This window comes from Camelus bactrianus, chromosome 16, assembly GCF_048773025.1.
Source record: "Camelus bactrianus isolate YW-2024 breed Bactrian camel chromosome 16, ASM4877302v1, whole genome shotgun sequence".
Taxonomy (NCBI): Eukaryota; Metazoa; Chordata; class Mammalia; order Artiodactyla; family Camelidae; genus Camelus; species Camelus bactrianus.
In genome coordinates, this window is record NC_133554.1 from 54,461,404 (window position 1) to 54,480,891 (window position 19,488).

The window sequence follows — 19,488 nt, forward strand, 5'->3', positions numbered from 1 at the left end:
TTTATCTCTTCCTGCAGAAATGCAAGGTTATTCCAGAAATCAGGTGGAGCCACCAATGTAGGAGCTCATGTCACTCACTGCTCAACAGATTTCTGCCGCAAACAATACTGTCTCCCTTGGGGAAAGATGTCATGTAAAAGACATGTCATCAAGAAGCGTGGTTTTAAAGCTTTGGAGAGCCAGCTCACATTTCTTTTTGGTGGAAATGCCTCCAAGGACAACAACCACAAACCCCCTCGTGGTCACTTTGGTCTTCCAATCTAAAAATCTTTTCACAATCCAACGTGTTCACAGATGAAGGAGTTCCTGTATTGAAAGGGCCGGGTTCGTTGGGTCTCTCTCTCCCACTGGGTTAGAAGGTCCATGAGCGTTGCATCCCCAGTGGCTAAAACCACATTTGGCACATAGTATATGCTCAACAAGCAATTGATGGAAAATGAATAAACCAATGACCTATTGTTCCTTCATTGTCATTCTTCCCCTGGCCCTGTAAGCTCTGCTAAGAAACTGTCTAGCACCCAGGAACCAGTCATAAGGCATAATTGTTCTCAGCAACTCTTTTAGAAACCTTTCCGTTCATGTCGGACCCAATTGTAGTCCATCTTTTCTAGCCACTATGTGCTATGCTCCGTATTTCATGTAGTTATTGCATTGAATCCTCACTACAAATCTAGAGGAAAGGCAATGTTATCCCCACTTTTCAGGTAAAGAAATCAAGGCTCAGAGAGCAAGTAATTTGTCCAGGGTCACATGGCTAGTAATCAGCAAAGTCAGGATTCAACCCTGGGTGCGGCTCATATAAGCATTCCATCCTGCTAAAGAGAGAGAGAAGCCAGCTGCCCTTTGATCCTGGTCAGTGCTGACAATGAAGAAACCTGACATCAAAGAGTTAATAAGACAGCGCATTCTTGAGCTGGTTGTCATCCGGGTATCCACTCCAAGGCTGTTTTGAAAACAGCTTCCCCCAAAATGAAAAAATGCTTTATCGTGAACTGGAAACTGATTTAACAAAGCAAGTAACTGATAACACCAACGCTGAACATTTTCCAGGTCTAATGCCCCTCTGCTCTGCAGTCTCTGGAATGGGAAATTGAGTCTCTACCAAGCCCTTGTCAGGGAATTCAGGCAGAGGCATTGCTTCTTTTTGAGAAAAACACAGGTCTCCGAAGAGTGTGTTAACCTGCTGCAAGGATGAGAAGATGAAAAGGCTCTTTGATTTTCAGAACAGAGGGTCTGTCATCTCTGCCACCTGCTCCTCGGATATCCAAGGTGGTAACGCCTGCTGAAAGCAACAAAACGGATCCGTTGCTGCTCAGACTCCTGCTCAAAGAGCTTGATCTTTTTTTAAGTACCTTTTAGCATGCTAGATTTACTTGGAAAAATAAAACCAAGCATTTTTTTTAAGCAACAGTTAGGCTAGACACCGGCATTCCTCTTGGCTTTTACCAGAGTTGTCTTATCTCATCCATGCTTCCCCAACACGTTACACAGACGCTTTTCTTATCACAAAAGTAATGGGTATTTGTTGATGAGGAATAATAAAATACAGGTGATCACAAAGAGTGCACTGTAAATAAACCCTAAGCCTGCCCCAGAGACATCCACTGTTAACCACTGTTAAATATATGCATGTGTATCCATGACCAATTTTTTGCTCTTTTTTGTCAAAAAGCAATTTACTCTAGGTTAAGTAAAGGATCACTCTTTATGACTTTACTTCATCAACTGGTTTATTACATTCTTTAGGGATTTTTAATACAGAAAAATACAAAAAGAGAACATGGCCGATAACGCCCAGTCTGAAATAATCCCAGTTAACACTTTATTAAAAAGGTAATGCAAGCAATATTTTTATTAAAAAAAAAAAAGAAAGAAACAAAACGGAAAGTAAAAGTCCTCTCCAATCCCACCTCACCATCCCCAGAACCTCAAAGGTAACCACTGTCAGCCTCTGTTGCCTCCTTAAACAAAGTTCATACACAACCAGCATATACACCTAAGTGAAGCCATCATACAAGCAGACCTCTCTGCCCCTTCCTCTTTTGCTTAATAATATAGTTTTTCCCCAACCACACACACAGATCTACCTCATTCTTTTATCAGTTTCACGATATTGCATTGCATGGATATTCTGGGGTTTATTTACCCGTCCCAACTGCTGAATTATTTGCTCCTACAAATACTACAGTGAGCAGCCTTGTGCACTCATCTTGGTGTGCTTTTGCAAGCAAAGCCACAGAACTGCTGAGTCATCCACCTGTTAAATCTGTACCCATGGCCATTGGCTACAAAAAAAAAAAAGAGTTGCTGAGTCAAAGGAATTTTCAAGTGTAACTTTGAAAGATATTGTCAGTTGCTCTCCAAAATGCGCTGGTGTGTACTCTCACCAATGATGTCTCCATATGTGCCTGCTTCCCCAGGCCTCAGCCAATATTGACCATTATCAAAATTTTATTGAACCATTTTATTTTATTTTGTATCAGGGTTCTCTAAAAAAAACAGCACCAGTAGGAAATATATATATTAAAGGGAGATTTATTTCAAGGAATTGGTTTATGTTGCTGTGTGAGCTGGCAAGTCCAAAATCTGTAGGGAAGGCTCACAGATTGGAAATTCTCAGGCAGGAGCTGATGCCGCGATCTTGGGGCAGAATTTCTTTTTTCTCAGGGAAACCTCAGTTTTGCTCTTAAAGTCTTACAATTAACTGGATAAGGCCCACCCGGATTATTGAAGATTTGACAAGTCAACTGATCAGATGTTAACCACATTGTAAAACACCTGCATAGCAACATCTAGGTTATTGTTTAATTGAATCACTAGGACTCTAGGTGACACATGAAACTGACCATTCATACCCACACATAAAAGATACCAATTCATAGACTTTGTTCGCTTTTCTACTGAGATTTTTCTTTATTGTTTTGCTTTGTTTTTCCAGTTGGGGAGGTAATTAGGTTTATTTCTTTTTTTAGTGGAGGTACTGGGGATGGAGCCCAGGACCTCATGCATGCTCGGTATGCCCTTGACCCCTGAGCTCTACCTTCCCTCCTCAGTCCTTTTCTTTATGGCATTTGAATTTCCTGTCTTGGTTTAAAAAAAAAAAAAAAAGTCACTCAGAGCCACTATAAGAGCCATGGTAACCACCCCATTCATCTTGGTTTTCTAAATGTTCCCCCGGAATCATGAAGTCACAGGAAAGCAACGTTTTTAGACAGCATTAGCCCAGTTCCCATTGAGAGGCCTCTACGGAAGTGCAATTTAATGTGAGGCCTTGGCTTTTAGCAAAGGTCGATACAAAAGCTATAAGTAAAGCTTTGCATCTTCTGCAAAATGACAACTGCCCATTTCGTCATCCAGGGCCTCTTGTACTAGAGAATCCTCCCAGCATCTCATGCCAAGAGAAAATACTCACTGATTGAAAGGACTCGGGTGTTCTTGTTTGGCAATAAGTACCACACACCCTATCTGGTTTCCCATTTTGTCTTGACTTCCAGGAAATCCAGAACCAAGTATAATGCCCAGATACAGGAACAACCCAGCCTCACTCTGGGGCAGAACCTCCTCAGGCAGCATCCTTAACTGCCCTTTCCCCGTAAATCACCTCAAGTCCATCCATTTGGAAGTGCATGAGGCACAAATACGGACGTAAACAAAACGACTTAGGGAGGGAGAACAAAGATCCTTGTCTGAATGGTAGCAAAGCTGACACAGAGCTTTCTGCCAGCATCACGCTTAGGTAACACTTTCACAAATGATCCCAAGGAGGGAAGGTGCCGTGGAAAATCTAGACCTGAGCTTGACATCTGGCTTCTGCAAGCAGTGAAACTTGGAGCCCCCCTGGAGAAACCTCAGGAAAATCCCAGTAGCTCTTGAGTGGAGAGAGAAACTCCATTGTGTATCTAAGGTAATAGATTAGGCAGATCTATCCCTAAGACTTGGGGAGCTAGGGCTAAAATACCAATGGGGGCCCCATATACCCTATGTCCCAATATTTTAACTAAGTCAAGCTAAAAGAAACTACCAAATCAAGTGTATCTGATCTTCCCACCTTGACAAACATACCTTCCTACCAACCGGGAAGCCAGGTTTAAATGTGGGATTCTCAGAAGTTCTGCACCAAACATGGCAGCCTAGCCATCTCCCAGCCCTCAGCTCCCCAGCCACAGGTGGTCCCCTGCTCTTCCGCCTCCTACACTTTCCACACCCCAAATGTCCTCAAGAGAATGCACATGGACACCCCAAGCTTTGTGGACATCCCAAGCTTTGTCCACACCCCTGCAAACAGCCACCCCTTGGCCACTCAGATACGGGGTGCAACACTAGCAGTTTTGCCCCAACATTAGCTTGGGGCAAAGCATGGTCTGTTGGAGGGACATAGGTCTTTGGCCCTGTGGAGCACTCATTCCGTGGGGAGGGGCACAGGCAGAGGAGGACCAGGTCTAAGGATGATCTTGGATTTAGGGGGAAATAATTCAATAACATTTGTAAATTGATCAGCTCTGAGCTCTCGGTTGTGGTCCAGAAATAAGTTCTGTAGAGTCATCAACTGATTCCTGATGTGATCATCTCCAGGGGCGGCTGTCTCTAAAAAGGCCAATACAAGAGCATCACCCTGTCCCTTCCTCCAGGCAGGATTCAGCTGGGTCTGAAACACTGAACCCTGTCACCCTGGACCCTGTGTTCACTGAACCAGAAAGGGTCCCAAAAAGATGGAACTGTTTTCAGATGATGTGAGAAGAAAGTGATGAGAACTCTTCACCCTGGAAAGGAAAAGAGGAAAAAGAATGAGAACCTGTTATATCCTTTAGCAAATGAACGAGGTGGACGTGGATGGACTGACCGAATCCTCAGCGTTCTGGAATATTCTCTCTAGGAAGCACTTCTTCCAGCTTGGGGAATCTGGATTTGAAATGGAAATTATTAAAGCCACTGCACACAACAAATAAATGGAGCCTTTTAATCCAGGAGGAAATACAAGCTGAATGGAATTTGGTTCAAGAAGTGGGGACCGGGGGGCCATAGTCAGAGGATGTCCAAAGTCAGCATCACGGACAACCCATGTTTGCCCTGGGGCAAACAGTGCTGGTACCCATGGGTCGGACCTAAGGAGATCCTGTCATTGGCCATGTTTTTACATTTTTGGTTTTTTATGTTTTTAAATTTTTGCAAGTCCAGCTAAAGTTGGTATCTCCCAAGTCTTTCCAGTGATCGTGAATTCTTGCCTTTGGGAAGTGGCTACTGTCCACTTTGAAACTAAGGCATTTACCCACTCACCCATTCATTCATTCATTCACTGAGGACCCACAGGGTATCAGCCTCTGGGTGCATGTATATTTCTTCTCTGTTGCTTACAATTTTCTTTCAAACATAGCACCTGAGCTTGCAGCTAGCTCTGCGCACTGCTTCCTCTGAGTACAGAAGAGCCAGCTCCTTCTTTTCAAAACTCTGCTTCCCTTAAAAATGTCCTCTCCAAGGCCTTTCTCAGGGCCAAGGGCAAACTCTTCCCAAGGCATGTAACCAGACACCCCCGTTTTTTTAAATCCTATGTACTTTCCCATGCAGGAGACCCACTGTGTGAGTCCAGGCCTTCCAAGCAGCAGATGCCAAAGGGAACTCAATGTATTAGGGGAAATACCCATGAGAGAAACGGGGTAGGAGCCAGGAGGGGCGAGGAGAGCAGGTCTGGCCCAGGTGAAGGAGAGAGAGCAGGAAGGTTGGGTCGAAGTGTCTAGGATTGCTGTGCAGCCTCTGGGAGTTTCTGTTAAACTGTGAGGGAGTCCTTGAGCTGAAGTCGGCCTTCAGGGGAGTCCTGTGTCTCCCAGGAACAGACTTGCCTCAGTGTCCCTGCCGCACCCAACTTTGGCCGGGAACTTCCAAACTTTGAAATGAGATTTCCTCTGTGCTTTCCTGCCATCTTCAGTGGCTTCGATAGGAAAACCAGAGTTTGGCTTGTGTGTGTGTGTGTGTGTGTGTGTGTGTGTGTGTGTGTGTGTGCGTGCACGCACATGCTTACACATGTGAGTGTGTCTCTGTGTCTGTTGTTCATGTGTGGTGTGTGCACACACATTTATGTGCATTTAGAAGGAACCCCCTCCCACGTCCACGAGGACATCTGGGCAGTCCGATCCACACTACGGGCCCTCAGCTCTCTCTGTTGCTCCCTTTCAGACCATCCTGGTTGGTGATAGCGGCGTGGGAAAGACATCTCTGCTGGTTCAGTTCGACCAGGGCAAGTTCATCCCGGGCTCCTTCTCAGCCACCGTGGGCATCGGATTCACAGTAAGCACTCCCAGGCTCTGGGGCCCTGCTGTCTCTGCAGAAAATAGCTGGACACTCACATTGGGTCATTCAGGAGGTTTCATGAAAAGGCCATTTACCAAGGTGCAGGCAGAATGCTGGGAAACCAGGAGGGATGGTGTGATGCCCTCAGACAGTCTCACAGCCTTCATCCCTCCCCAAGCTTAAAAACAGTGAGAGGAGGGAACTGTCACCAGAACCAGAGACAAAGAGGGCTGTGTGCAGAGGGCTGGCAGGAGTTGTGACCCTTGGTGGAGGAATGTAGCAAATCACCCTGTCCACCTCTTTCTGGGGCTTCCCATGGCTGAGGACAGCTGGATGCTAGAAAGCAAGGGAATATCTTGATACAGATGCAGGGCAAGAAGAACCTGGAGAGGCAAAGGGGTGGCTTAAAATTTTAAGCACAGTCCAAACTCAGCATCATCCTGTGGGTCAGAGGGCACTGGCAGGTGAAGGGTTAAAGTTCAGGTTTTTAGCACTCTGCATCTCCCTGGACCGCAGCTCAGATTCAGGAAGCATTCTCAAGTTCTCCATCTGGAGCCCCTCTGCGGGCTACAAAGCCCTTCCTCTACCGTATATCCTCATTTCGCTCCATTTTCACCACGCCTGCCAGCTGCTCAGTGACCTTGAATCCTCAGGAGGCCTTTGGAAAGGGTTCCGGCCTTCTCTTGGACTGAAGCAGGAGCAGCAGAGCCCTCCTTCAGGGTCTCCTGGATGCTAATGCCCAGAGATGCGGGAGAGCATCATTTCTTGGGCAGCCCGGGTGTCTGAGAGGCCAGCCCCCAGGATCGAACAGAGCACCAGGCCTGCAAGGCCACACTCATGCTGAGACACAACAGAGCCAAGCTGGTGCGAAAAGAGAGGGGACCCCTAGAAATCGGGCTTGCCCATTGGCAGGTCAGTGCAGAAGGCAAGGGCCCACGATGGACAGGGCTTCAGAGTGAAGCAGAAATGAGAGCCGGGTCAGGGTGTGCACTAGGGCCTGGAGTTAGGGAGGGATCCCCCAGGACAGGGAGGACTGGGTTAGGGTTCTGGGCAGCGCGGGGCTGAGTCCCAGGAGGGCGTGGCCACCTCAGCAAGCCCCAGGCCTTGGACCAGGCTGCCGTAAAGCGAACCCCCATCGCGGGCCCGTGTCGTCTGCCTTTCAGTAGCCAGGGCACCCGGTGCCCCCACAGTCCCAGTCACGTCTCCTCACCCACCCCACACCCGTCCTTCCGCCTGTCAGAGGGCAGGAGGCAGAGAGGGGGTGAGGGTGGGAGGGGGTGGGGGTGTGGAAACCTTGATTCACACTCCACAGATGAACAGGGGTGGGACCTCCAAATTTTGCCACAGCCTGGTAAGAAAATAAGGCAACTGGCCCGTGAGAAGGAAGAACAGGACAGGCGGGGCTCTCCCTCTCGACTGAGCTGGGCCTTCTAGTGCCTCGGCTGCTTGCGTGGCATCAGCCAGCACCGCAGGACAAACCCGTGGGCAGCTTAGGCTGAGTGAGGGCCTGAGGGCCCGACCCAGGCCCTAGCCTGGGGTCTCCTGGGGCAAAGGCATGACCTGAAAGCAAAAAGGGCACATACCCAACCCTTCAGCTGGGATACAACCCTGGGGAGCGCCCCTCCTGGTGGTGGAGGGCGGGGACAACAGCCCGGGAGAGCAGCACTGAGGACACCTGCCGACCCTGGGCCTAGACACAGCAGCTCACTTACAGACAAAGAGGCTGCAGCTTTCACAGAGGAAATGTCTGTCTCCTCCACAGGCCCCCTTCCCACCCCTCCATCTAGCACTAGGGACCCTCCATTCTTTTCCTCTCCAAAGACAGGTCTCATCCCAACCCTCTCAGAACCCTCAGAGCAGCCAGATCTTTGCGCAGCAGCTCATGTCTCCTGAGTTGTGCAGACACAGGAGCTGGAGGACACTGGGGTCTCCTTCCAAGATCAGTGGCCCGGGAGTCCCCAGAGAGCCGGCTACAAGGCACTCGCTTGTCCTTCTGTCTTTTGCACAGAGATTTGAAACACTGCCAACAGCTGGCAATTTGCAAGTGCCCTGTGGCTGGCCCTGGCTGGTGATGGTAACAGAGTCAGGGAGCGGGGGTAGCTCCTGCCAACCCAGCTTGTAAGTCTGAGTGCAGCGTGGGCAGCAGGAGAGGGGAGAAGTCCTTGATCTTCACTTGCAAGGAGGCAGAGGTGAGTGGGGGGACTACTTGGGGTCTGCCCTCAGGCCACCTCCCAGAGCCTCTATACCCTACTGCTTCTGAAGGTGAGAACTGCCCAGGTCCTGGGTAGCTGCCTTTCAAATCAAGGTCCTCCTCAACTCCTCCATCATCAACTCTATCAAATGGGCTGCTGAGTCCTGCAGATAGGTTTACTGGGGTGCTGACATCAACGGGGTTCACACAGTAGTCTCTCCAGCCAGTCCCTCTCTCACCCTAGTTCAGGTCCTCCTTGTTATTTCTTACATCAGTGTCCCCCAGACTCTCCAGTCTTGCCTGGACACCGCGGTAAAGTACATCTTCCAAAAGTCTCACCCCTGGTCCCCACCCTCTAGCACCTTCAGTGGCTCACTACTGCCTTCCAATAAGGTCTAAATCCATCATCTGCTGGCCAAGTTCTTGCACAGTTCAGCCCGGTGGTTTTCAAACACTCATTTAGTGCATATAAAAACCTCCAGTTTCTCAGCAGACCCTGAGCCCACCCACCCACATGTGGGGTCCAGAATCTGTGTGTAGACAGACACCGGGGACTCTGATGTAGGTTGTCCAGCAGGTGGTCCGCGTGCCTCAGCCCCCTGGCCTCTGCCTTGGTCTCCCCTCCATATCCCCCCGGGCTGTGTGCTGTCCCTCCTGCCCCAGCTCTGGGGGTTTCTCCCAGCTCCCTCTGTTCACATTTGGATGGAGGGAGGCCCTTGGCTGCACACCAGGGCCCTCCTCTGAACAACCATGAGGTTTCATGTGGCATCCTCACTTCCTCTGCCAGGAAAAGCGTCTGGAAGTCTGGGGCGAACTGTGGTACAGGAGGGCGGGGAGGTGCATGTGCATTCTGGATTTGGGGTGATGAGAGGGGCTGGGCTAATTTAAGAGGCACTTTATTCAGGGGGTGATGTGTACATCTGGGGATAGTGTGAGATGTGGGAGCATTTTAGGTGGTTCTGTGGAGCTGCTCCTCGCCCATGTATGGCTCCCTCTTGAGTCACAGGGCTGGAGGTGGGTGAACACACAGTCCCCAGTAGGCCTACAGTCACCCATCAGTTGTGCCTGCCCCTTGCCTGGAACCTCCAACACCCAGGCAAATAGGTGAGGGCCCTTGCCCCTCTACACACCCCTCAAACAGTCCCTTTGTAATTCATGCACCTTGTTCCCTGGTAAACTGACTGCACTGTATAGGATGCTGGGCTGGGCTAATTGAATGGTTGGCCCAGGCTGGGGTCCCTGAACTCCAGACACATTCTCATCCTCTGTCACCAGGGTTTCTGGGATGACCTGGAGACTCTTCAAAATGATTCACGACTTCCTGAATTCATTTGGTACCAAATGTTTAAGGCCTACTGTGTGCCGGGGTGGAGGGCAGCACATAGATAAGGCCAGCCCTGCCTTCAGGAACGCCTGGATTGGGAAGTGTGCCCGGAAGCTCACCTAGGAAGGTTCTCCAGGGTGGAACATTCTGGGCGCTGTCCAACAGATCAGAGGGATATGGGAGGTGTCAAAGTCCAGGGACCCGAAGTGCAAATGTGCTACAAGGTGAATATCAATCGGTCGGCAAACATTACGTTCAGATGATGTCGAGCTAGGATGTATTAGCGAAAGCGAAACTGCCTGGGCGCTGCGCTGCCCAAGGGCATCCGCAGCTTCCCCCAGGCCCGCCCCCGGGGCCACCTGTTGACCGCCAGGTGGATGGAGCTCGGGCGCCGCCTGCTGGCCGCGCTGCGCAGGGGCAACGGGAACCCGGGCCCTGGTCCGCGGATCCCAGCGATGCCAGACCTCCACCGACCGCTACCCGTGGGAATCTAACCCCGGCGGCGGACGACCTTGGGGGACCGGTCCTAGGGCTGGATTTGGCCCATGCCCTCAGGCCAGTGCGGCTCAGGGGGCCCGCCTGCCCCTCAGAAGATGACCTAGCAGCCCTGCGCGCCCCCGCGAGAGAGCCAGCTCTCGCCCGGTAGCGTTCAAGTGGCGGAACAGAGGGAGGAGCCTGTCGGGGTCCCGGCCGCGGCGGCGGAGGGGAGAAGGAGTGGGTGGAGCCTAAGGTGGGGCGGTTCCTGCGCTGTCCCTCGCCCGCCGCCTGTCCCAGCTCACCTCGTCCAGGGACATGACGGGCACGCCTGGCGCCGCAGCCACCCGGGATGGCGAGGGCCCGGAGCGCTCCCCACCCTGCAGTCCGAGCTACGATCTCACGGGCAAGGTGGGTGGGCACTGTGCCCAGCGCTGGGGACTCCCGTGCGGGCTCTGGGGGCCACCCTTCCCCGCACGCTTTGCCCTGAGACCCCGGCCCTCCCCGCCCAAGCCCCTTTCTGGTTCCGTCTGTGCTGGACTCATCCCTTCCCCGCAGACAGCCGGGTCTCCCAGAGTAAGGAGGGAGGGTCGAGACACAGCCTTGGGCCCATCCCAACATCCAGGGATCTGGACTAGTTCCGTGGGAAGAGGGGAGAGGCAGGTCGGAAGGACTGAGTGACTCCCCACCCAGCGGACCCCAACCCCACTTTCTTCTGTCACACTCTTGCCAATACGAGCTCCCGGGAACCCCGTGCTTCTCGGTAGGGGTTAAGCGCACAACTCTGCAAGGCACAGGCACCAGAAGTCCTGGGAAACAGGGCTGCCTGGAGGCTCCCAGAGGACGCCCCCTGGCGGCCGGGAAACTTGCGGTTAATGCCCTTCTCCCAGCTAAACTCAGTTGAGACTTTGTATCAGTTTCAAGGCCTTAAGCCTGAAGATCTTTAGAACCCAGCTGCCCCCAGGTGCTACCCTTCCCTTTCCACCTCTGCAGTCACTGCCCGCGCCTTCCTCTGGGAGGATGTTGCTGGCCCGAATGCGGACCCACCTGGGAAATTTAGAACCTGAGGAAGATCTGTGTGGTTAGGCACAAGTCCCCCACCTGGGAGCGCTTAAGTCAGCTCTCTGGGCTAATTCCCTCTGCAGGTGCCCCTGTATGGAAGCGGCTGGTGGTGGCGGTGGACACTGGTCTGTCTGCCCTCCCTCTGTGCCATTGGAGCAGGCTGGTCGCAGGGGCTCTGAAAGAGGTGCAGAGGGAGACTAGAGCCTTCACTCTCCCTTGTAGGGTTAGGGAGCGATGAGTGAAGGGGCTAACCCGCCGCGGCTTTGAAGGACATCTGCTTCTTTCTGTGCCTTGATTTCCTCCCTCCACTCTCACTGGCAGCCTGGGCCCTCCACCCCCACTCTTTCAGGGGAAGCCACTCTGCAAGTCACCCTTCCAGAGCCGTTGAGATAGGCGTCCTGTGTGGGCTCCAGACAGGAAATGGGCCCCGGTGTGTTCAGAGGAGGGGGAGCCTGGTGGGGACTGCCTGAACTCCTTGCCTGATAAGTCAGCTGGGTGTTTGCCTAGGAGGTGGCCAGGCTGGCAGCTGTTTGTGTTTGGTGGAATGGCCATCTTCTCTGGAGGACATGTGGGGGTGGGCTGGGTGGGTGGCTGGCATCGTTTGTGCAAAGCAGCTGTGATCTGTAAAGTACACAGGCACTCACCCTCCCTCCTTCCCTCTCTTCTCCATTGGGTGCTGGGAGCCAGGGGGCAATGCAGGCTCCAGAGGGCCCAGCCTCCAGCGCTCCGTCTGTCCCCCGGGGCCAAGCAGCGTCGGTGGGGAGTTGGCCCCTGGCCTTCACCAGCCTTCATGTCCCAGGCCTGTCCAGGACAGTCTGGGAGAAGCCTGGCAGGAGCTCCTTGGGTCAGACTAGAGGGGATGGGGCCACAGGCAGGCAGCACCCGTCCCTTCTGAAGTCACTCTTCTGAAGTCTTAGGTGGTTCATGCCAACATTTTTGACTCCAGCTATTAACAGACTTTAGAAAGGCCTTAAAGAAATTATCCCCCCTTCCTTTTAGCCACTGTGGGAACAGCCGCAGAAGGGTTAAGGGATCTTCCTGAAGTCCCCAGTAACCCATGTACAAGCCAGAACCCCAGCCTTCATACTCCTTTTGCTCAGCCCCCCAGCTCTCCACCAAAGTGAGCTAACCCCATACCTCATGCCCACAGCAGAAAAGACTTTGGGCACCACTGTCAAGGTCAGAGACTCAAGAATAACTCAAGCCTAGTCCCTGCTAGACTCATTAAGTACCAAACCGGCCAGTTAGGAAAATTCCAGCATTAGGGCTAGACCTCTGTTCTCCAAGATTGAGGAGTAACTAGACAGAGGGCCCCCCCCCAGCCCACCCCCACATGTCCTCCAGAGAAGATGGCCGGACAGTAAAGGGATGGACACACCCCACCCCCTCCACATTCCCTCCTGTTCTCCCACCTACAGTGACCCAGGGATGCAAATTTGCAGCCATTTGTCCCTCTTGGGAGGTTTCTGCAGAAAGAACTTCAGACTAAATGTCTCTACACTTCAGTATAAATTTCAGCCTTCCCTAATTTGTGCAACCCTTTTGTCAACATAAAATGTCATTAGAAACTTCCAAATAAATGTGATGTAAAACACCCGAGGAACAGTAATTTTAGAATATGCCTTTGCAAGTGACAGAGCCCCACCCCCATGAGATGCTGATACACTCCCTGGGGCAGGAATCCCTGTCCAAGGTATTAATACTTCCCTTTCCAGGCACTGTAGCCCCACCCATGTGCACACACATGCGTGGAAGACACACTGAGAGCAAGGGAATCCTGGCATGACGTGGCAGGGGGCAGATGTGGCCAGAGTCCAGACCACACGAATGTGGTTGTTCTCTGGGGCAATCGAGCACATCTGGGGACCTGTTGGTGCTGAGGTCTCAACTCAGGCTCCCGGGAAATTGGAAGAGGACAGGAGGGGCTGAGGGAGAGCCTGAGAGGCAGCGGGCACAGAGCCAAGGAGTGTGGAGAGGAGAGGCAAGGTGGAGGCAGCAGCAGGCTTTCCAGAAGCAGATGCCCCTCAGCACAGTCAGCATCCTTCCCTGGCCCTCAATCCCTCTTTCCCAGGTCTCTCTCCCTGGAAGCCCAGAAACTCACTCCAGCTCCCATTAACTGCCTCTGCCCCATCTCCTAGGTGATGCTTCTGGGAGACTCAGGCGTCGGCAAAACCTGTTTCCTGATCCAATTCAAAGACGGGGCCTTCCTGTCCGGGACCTTCATAGCCACCGTCGGCATAGACTTCAGGGTGAGGTGGCTGCAGGCTCCTCTCCCAGCAGCAAGCCAGGGCCTACGGCTCAGACCCGGGGTGCTGCCCTCTCCTCACCCACCCTGGCTCCTCAGGACTGCTGTGGTCAGCTACCCAGAGGCCACTGGGGTGCTCCCCTAAGGACCCCAGCGGAGCCAGCTTAGAGGAGTCTGGGCTTGAGGGGGGCTCCTTGCCCCGCTACAGGATGAGAAAAGAGAGAATGAATCTTAAAATCCCGCCCCCGAGCAGAGGGAACACCCCCTACAGTGCAAGATGAGCTTCCTGGCCCTCAGCTCCCTTGCCCGCTGCCCTCTGAGCTGGACACTTTTGGCAAGGCCTCAGAGGTCAACCAGTCTTTCTGGAGTTCTGGGGAAACACTACACTAGGTTGAAGAGCTGGGCTGGCCCTGTGGGCAGAGAGCCACTTGTCAGCGTCCCTCCCTTTCCCCTTGATGAAGCCATCTTTACAGATCAGCATCTGTAAAGGGGAACACTCGGAGACTGCACACCCATAGGGGCCAGGAGAGTAAGCCTCTAACCCTGGCGGGGGTGCTATCTGAGGCCAGGTGCCTCCCTCCCGGTGGGAGGGGAACTGCAGCTTCACCAGGAGAACTAGTGAGCCGCCAGAGGAAAGATAACCCTGCAGATCCAGCTTCTGAGGTCCTGAGATACTGGCAGGTGTCTCATCTCCAAGAGCTTGGTTGCAGCAATGGGGCTGAGCTCCACGCCAGGCATATGGAAGCAGGGAAGGGGCCAGACCCCAGTGCTCAGCCTGTGCCCCTTGCTGAGCTCTGGGGAGAGCCAGGCAGGCTCTCAGGCTCCCCTTGCCTTGGTGTCTTGTGAGAAGGGCAGGCAGAGTCCTCAAAAGAGGGGACTCTGCAGTGTGGTTACCTGGGGACAGAGTCCCACTGCCCTGATGGGGTGATCTAGATGGAGACGGATGTCTCTGGGGCACACCAGACCCCCCTGTAGCCCTGGGGAGCAACTAGACAGGATGTTTGCTGTTCCTTGTGATGTCAGCAGAACACAGAAGCCAAGCCTGCCTCACCCTCCACCCCGACCTCTCCTCCTGCCCTTCTGTCTTTCAGAACAAGGTGGTAACCGTGGATGGTGTGAAAGTAAAGCTGCAGGTGAGACCAGCTGCTGGGGTAGGGGTGGGGAGAGGATGGAGAGCCTGACCAAACTCTTCACCCAACCGCAGGAGGCCCTGTGGCTCTGCCCTCAGCCTGGGGTAATTTCCTGTGGGGCCCAGGAGAGGAAACGGCTTCTGTTTGTTTGATGTCTGCAGAAAAAGCAGTTCCCAGGCACCCTTTTTCCTATGAAAGGCAGCTCCAAGTGCCTTCAGACATGCTTAGGCTCGCTCCAAACCCTCCCCAGTTTCCCAGGCCTCAGCTGCTCCAGGAAGTCAGACACCCCTATCCATTGGGCTGGGGAAGAGGCACTGAATGAGCTTGAAAACTCATTTACTACCACCATCCAGCCCGCCACCAGATGCTCAGAAACCCGTGAGAACCTAAAGAAGGAAACATCTCACCTTCCCACACATCTGTCGTACCGCAACATGAATTTCCTCTGCCCAGCACAGTCCCTGCCCCCAGCCCCCTTCTGACCAACTATCCATTCCTTCCTAGATCTGGGACACCGCAGGGCAGGAGCGGTTCCGCAGTGTCACCCATGCTTATTACCGAGATGCCCAGGGTAAGTCCCTCACGCACTCCACCTCCTCCCCCCAGCTCACTTCGAGCAACATCCACCCTTCAGCCCCAAGTCACCTGTGTGACCTCTCTCTCCCCCTGCAGCCTTGCTCCTGCTGTATGACATTACCAACAAGTCTTCCTTCGACAACATCCGGGTAGGTCCTCCCTGCCCACCACTTAGAAGCAGGCAAAGCAAGGCCTGTGCGGGGCAGGATTGCTTCCTGCTTTGTGAGAACGGGTGGAGCAGGCAATACCGACCGAATACCGCTGCTGCGTTAAAAACACCCCAGCTGTGACTCAGAAGTAATAAACTTCTCCCGGGTTATTGACTGGCATGTGGGCGCGAAGGCCAAGCAGGTGCTGTGTGTCTGTGCCACCTGCTTATCCCTGACTGTAATTCCTGAGTTCATTTCATGATAAAGTGTTCACAAAGTCCCCAGCTCCACCCTGGACAATTACCCACAGAGACCAAGGGGAGGGCCCAAGCAGAGAAGTCTACTCATACTTCCAGCTCAAGTGTCAAGAAAGTGACTCAGGCAGATAAAGAGTGGCTCTGTCCTCACAAGCAAACTATTAAATAGTGGGGACAATAAGTCAACAAACACAAACAGTGACCCTGTGCACAGCACTGTAAAGGTTTCACATACTCCCTCACCTCAAGGGGTTGACAAGCAAATGGGGCGAACAAGACAGTTTATAAACTGGTTGGTGGCACTCCAACTGCCACCTCCAACCCCATGCTCATGGCAGACATCACTAATCAATCACAGTACTTTTGATCACTGAGCCCTTCCATAGCCTTAGAATCCTCAATAGGGCTCACCAGGAAACTGCTGGTAACTATCAACTGATTGATGAGATACAGCCTCTGCCATCTCTGTCTTTCAAAGAACTGAGAGGTGCACAGCATGGGGTTTTAGGACTACTCAGGACTGGAGAGGCCAGAACAAAGATGCAAATGAAAAGATATGCATAGGGCATCATGTTTGAGGGCAGTGAGGAGCCCAGGGCAATCAACATGGCATGGCAGCAGAAGAAAAGGGAGAGGGAGGAGGAGACAGGCTGATGCTCAGCCTTGGCCGGGCTCAGCACACCCTCTCCCATAGGCCTGGCTCACTGAGATTCATGAGTACGCCCAGAGGGATGTGGTGATCATGCTCCTAGGCAACAAGGTGAGTGGCTCCAGGGCAGGATCAGTCCACCCCGCACCTTCTCCCACTGCCATGGCATTAGTGCCCCTGGCCCCATGGCCACTGGACATCCTTCCAGCAAAGGACTCTTCCCAGCCTCCAGTTCAGGAGTCAGACCCATCTAGAGGCTTCAGCCCATCTCATCTGCCCTCTTAAAGCTTTGGAAATGGCATCCTGGAGGGAAAGGTCAAGCTGCCACTTGAGATCCAGGAATGCCCAGCTGCTCAGCCCCTACTAGGTCATAGAGACTAGACCTTTCCAGTCCAGTAGTTAGCCTCAACTACTGTCGCCCCTTTGAGGCTGGTCACCACACCCTTACCAAGCAGAGTTACCCACCTCCCTGAATCCGGATGATATTCCCTCTGCTGGGAGCTGGGTAAGAACCCAAAGCAAGCAGAAACCCTGGGCCCAAAACGATGGTACAACCTGCAGTCCCACAGGCCACCAGCAGAGGGCGGGCCTGCCTGCTCCTGGGGAAAGCTGGGCCAGCGGGGCAGGACAGGGGCCACCCGGGGTCAAGGCTTCCTTCCCCAGAGTGACTCAACTGGGCTTGACAGGCGGATGTGAGCAGTGAAAGGGTGATCCGTTCAGAAGAAGGAGAGATGCTGGCCAGGGTAAGTGACTGCCTGGGGGTAGAGGGGGATGCAGCCGGAGGATGGCCATTGAAGATACTCTCTCCCTGGCAGGAGTACGGAGTTCCCTTCATGGAGACCAGCGCCAAGACAGGCATGAATGTGGAGTTGGCCTTTCTGGCCATTGCCAAGTGAGCGATGAACCGGGAAGGGAACATGCAGGGCAGGGTGACACCATCTGGGAATCCAGTAGGGCCTGGCCCCTGGCCCAGCCCCTGGGTCCACCTACATTCTGCTATCGGAGGCCCATTTGCCCCAGGGCCCTGGGAGTGGGAGAATGCTCAGCTCCCTACTCCCTGCCCAGCCCATTTTTTCTTCCTCTTCAAGGGAGCTGAAATATAGAGCCGGGCGGCAGGCTGATGAACCCAGCTTCCAGATCCGAGACTACGTGGAATCCCAGAAGCGGCGGCCCAGCTGCTGCTCCTTCTTATGAATCCCAAGGGTCTGACAGCAAGCTCCGCAAGGATGCAGCCTTCTCCCTCAGACCGGGTTTAGTCTGAGCGACTGAGCCAATGGGGAGAGAGTTGAGGGGACCCAGTGCACGGCCCCTTCTCTGAAGGAGCTGTCCTCCCGCCCCTACCCTAGTTCCTGTAGCTTCCCTGCATCCTGGGGGGAGGGCAAAATATTTATATTTCATTTTAATGATACATAATTTAATCAAAGTGGTACCAGAAGACTGCAGAAGGGAGCTGGTGGCCCTTTTGCCTTCTAGTGCTAGGACTTAGGGGCCTGGGCCTCCCTCCTGGCCACCGTGAGAGTGGTATTACTCCAGCTCCACACTAGGGGGCACTGATGCACTTCTGGGGCATGAGGGCAGATAGTGACCCCATTCCCACTCTTCTGCTGGCGAGAGGCAGAGCAGACCCAGGCCTTCATTTCCTCCTGCTCCCCAGAGAACAATCTTCCCCAGTGAGCAGGGCCCTCATGCGGGCAACCAAAGCCTCAGGGAAGGTGAGACATGGAGATTGGCCAGGGACCCAGCTCCCTGGAGGGGAAGAGGAGTAGCAGAGATTAGGTCTGGCTGACTGGCTACCTCTGGCCTTACTAGTCCCTCTCTGGGAGATGGACCCCTTTTCCTCCAGCCCACAAGCACTTTAGGGCACCTGGAAACATTTGGTTCCTATTCTCCAGACCTCAGATCCCAGGGGAGCCCCTCCTCCCTGAATCTCTGGTCTTATCTGCCTTTGTGCCTGTGCCCCTAGACACCAAAGGTCACAGATAGGGAAAGGTTATTCCGCTGCCCCTACCCTCTGGCTGGTGTGCAGCCCATGGGCTACTTCTCCAAGCAGCCAGAGTGCTTCTCCTGCATAAAAAGCCAGATAAAGAGGAAGCCGGCACTCATGGAGTAGGTGGGAGGCAGAAGGGGGCAAACCTCACTCCACATGTAACCCCCTAAACCCAAGTGCTGCCTCTTCCCTGATCACCCACATCCTTCTCTTCTCAGACACACATCAGGGCCAAAACTGCTTTATCTCCCTTTGTACTGAGCCAGGTTAGGGAACTAGAGTTCCTCCATTTCTGGGTGAACCAATGCATTGTATGCAATACAAGGTCATATGGGTAAGATTTAGGGGGGGGGCGGGGGGAGGAGCGGGGAGAGGCAGAAATGGGAGGACCGAGGTCACATGTCTCCCAAAGCCCTGACCCCAGCAATGGGAAGAGGGCAGGAGACACACAGATTATGACTTAGAGGTACCTTTACTCCTGCTCTGTATGCCAGGGGCGGGGGAGAGGGGTGAGAAAGGTATGCACTGCACATTTCTGAGGCTACTGCATTTGCTTTCAAGGCAGAAATCTTGCTCTCTGAGCAGAGTCAGCAGCTCCAACTCGGCCGGCCGATAAGGAAGCTCTTCGAGGCCTCTCCCAGGAGGAGCAGGGAGGAGCCTGACCTTGTCAGGTTCTTCTGCGGCCCAAGGCAGGTCCCAGGCGATTCAGTCACATAGGGCCTCTAGCGTTTGTGTTTTTCAGAATTAAATTGCAGTATTTTGGAAAGCACACCCTGTCCACTGCTTCTTTGAGATACACATGGTGTGTGCTTTGGGGTGAGGGGGATCGTGTTGAAAAGATTGTTGTTGCTTGTCACTGACTGCCAAAACCATTTGATCCTCATCCTTCAATATCCCCAACTGGTCACCTCACCCTTAACAGACTGCCCCCAGCCTCTGTGATCAGCCTCTCAACTGAAAGGAGCTGAAAGAAGGTTTATCTTACAGTCCTAATCATTTTTCTTTCTCTATTGAAAAAACCCAGGGCTCCTTTTCTTGTGAACTGTACCCAGAGATTGGTTACCTGACTCTGTTCTGCGTCTCCCCACCCCCACCCACCTCCCTAGCCAAAAGCTGACGCCAATGCCCACTCCATGGCCCTAGTGGCCTGTCTTCGCTGGGC

General features: G+C 53.1%; 1 protein-coding gene across 3 annotated transcripts; it reads left to right on the forward strand.

Moving 5' to 3' along the window:
- Positions 1-10,510: 10,510 nt before the first annotated feature.
- On the forward strand, positions 10,511-19,095 carry RAB37 (RAB37, member RAS oncogene family). 3 transcript variants are annotated; one of them, XR_012499638.1, is made up of 9 exons: positions 10,511-10,682; positions 13,472-13,582; positions 14,670-14,711; positions 15,213-15,279; positions 15,381-15,433; positions 16,385-16,450; positions 16,901-17,082; positions 17,155-17,231; positions 17,428-17,442. XR_012499638.1 is itself a non-coding variant. In XM_010950813.3 (9 exons), exons 1-9 carry the CDS (start codon positions 10,590-10,592, stop codon positions 17,531-17,533), a joined length of 672 nt encoding a protein of 223 aa, XP_010949115.2. In that variant the 5' UTR covers positions 10,518-10,589; the 3' UTR covers positions 17,534-19,095. The 3 variants fall into 3 exon arrangements, 2 of the variants coding, with proteins under 2 accessions (XP_074199750.1, XP_010949115.2); XM_010950813.3 differs by having other exon boundaries at positions 10,518-10,682; positions 17,026-17,082; positions 17,428-19,095; XM_074343649.1 differs by lacking the exon at positions 13,472-13,582 and having other exon boundaries at positions 10,513-10,682; positions 17,026-17,082; positions 17,428-19,095.
- Positions 19,096-19,488: the final 393 nt, after the last annotated feature.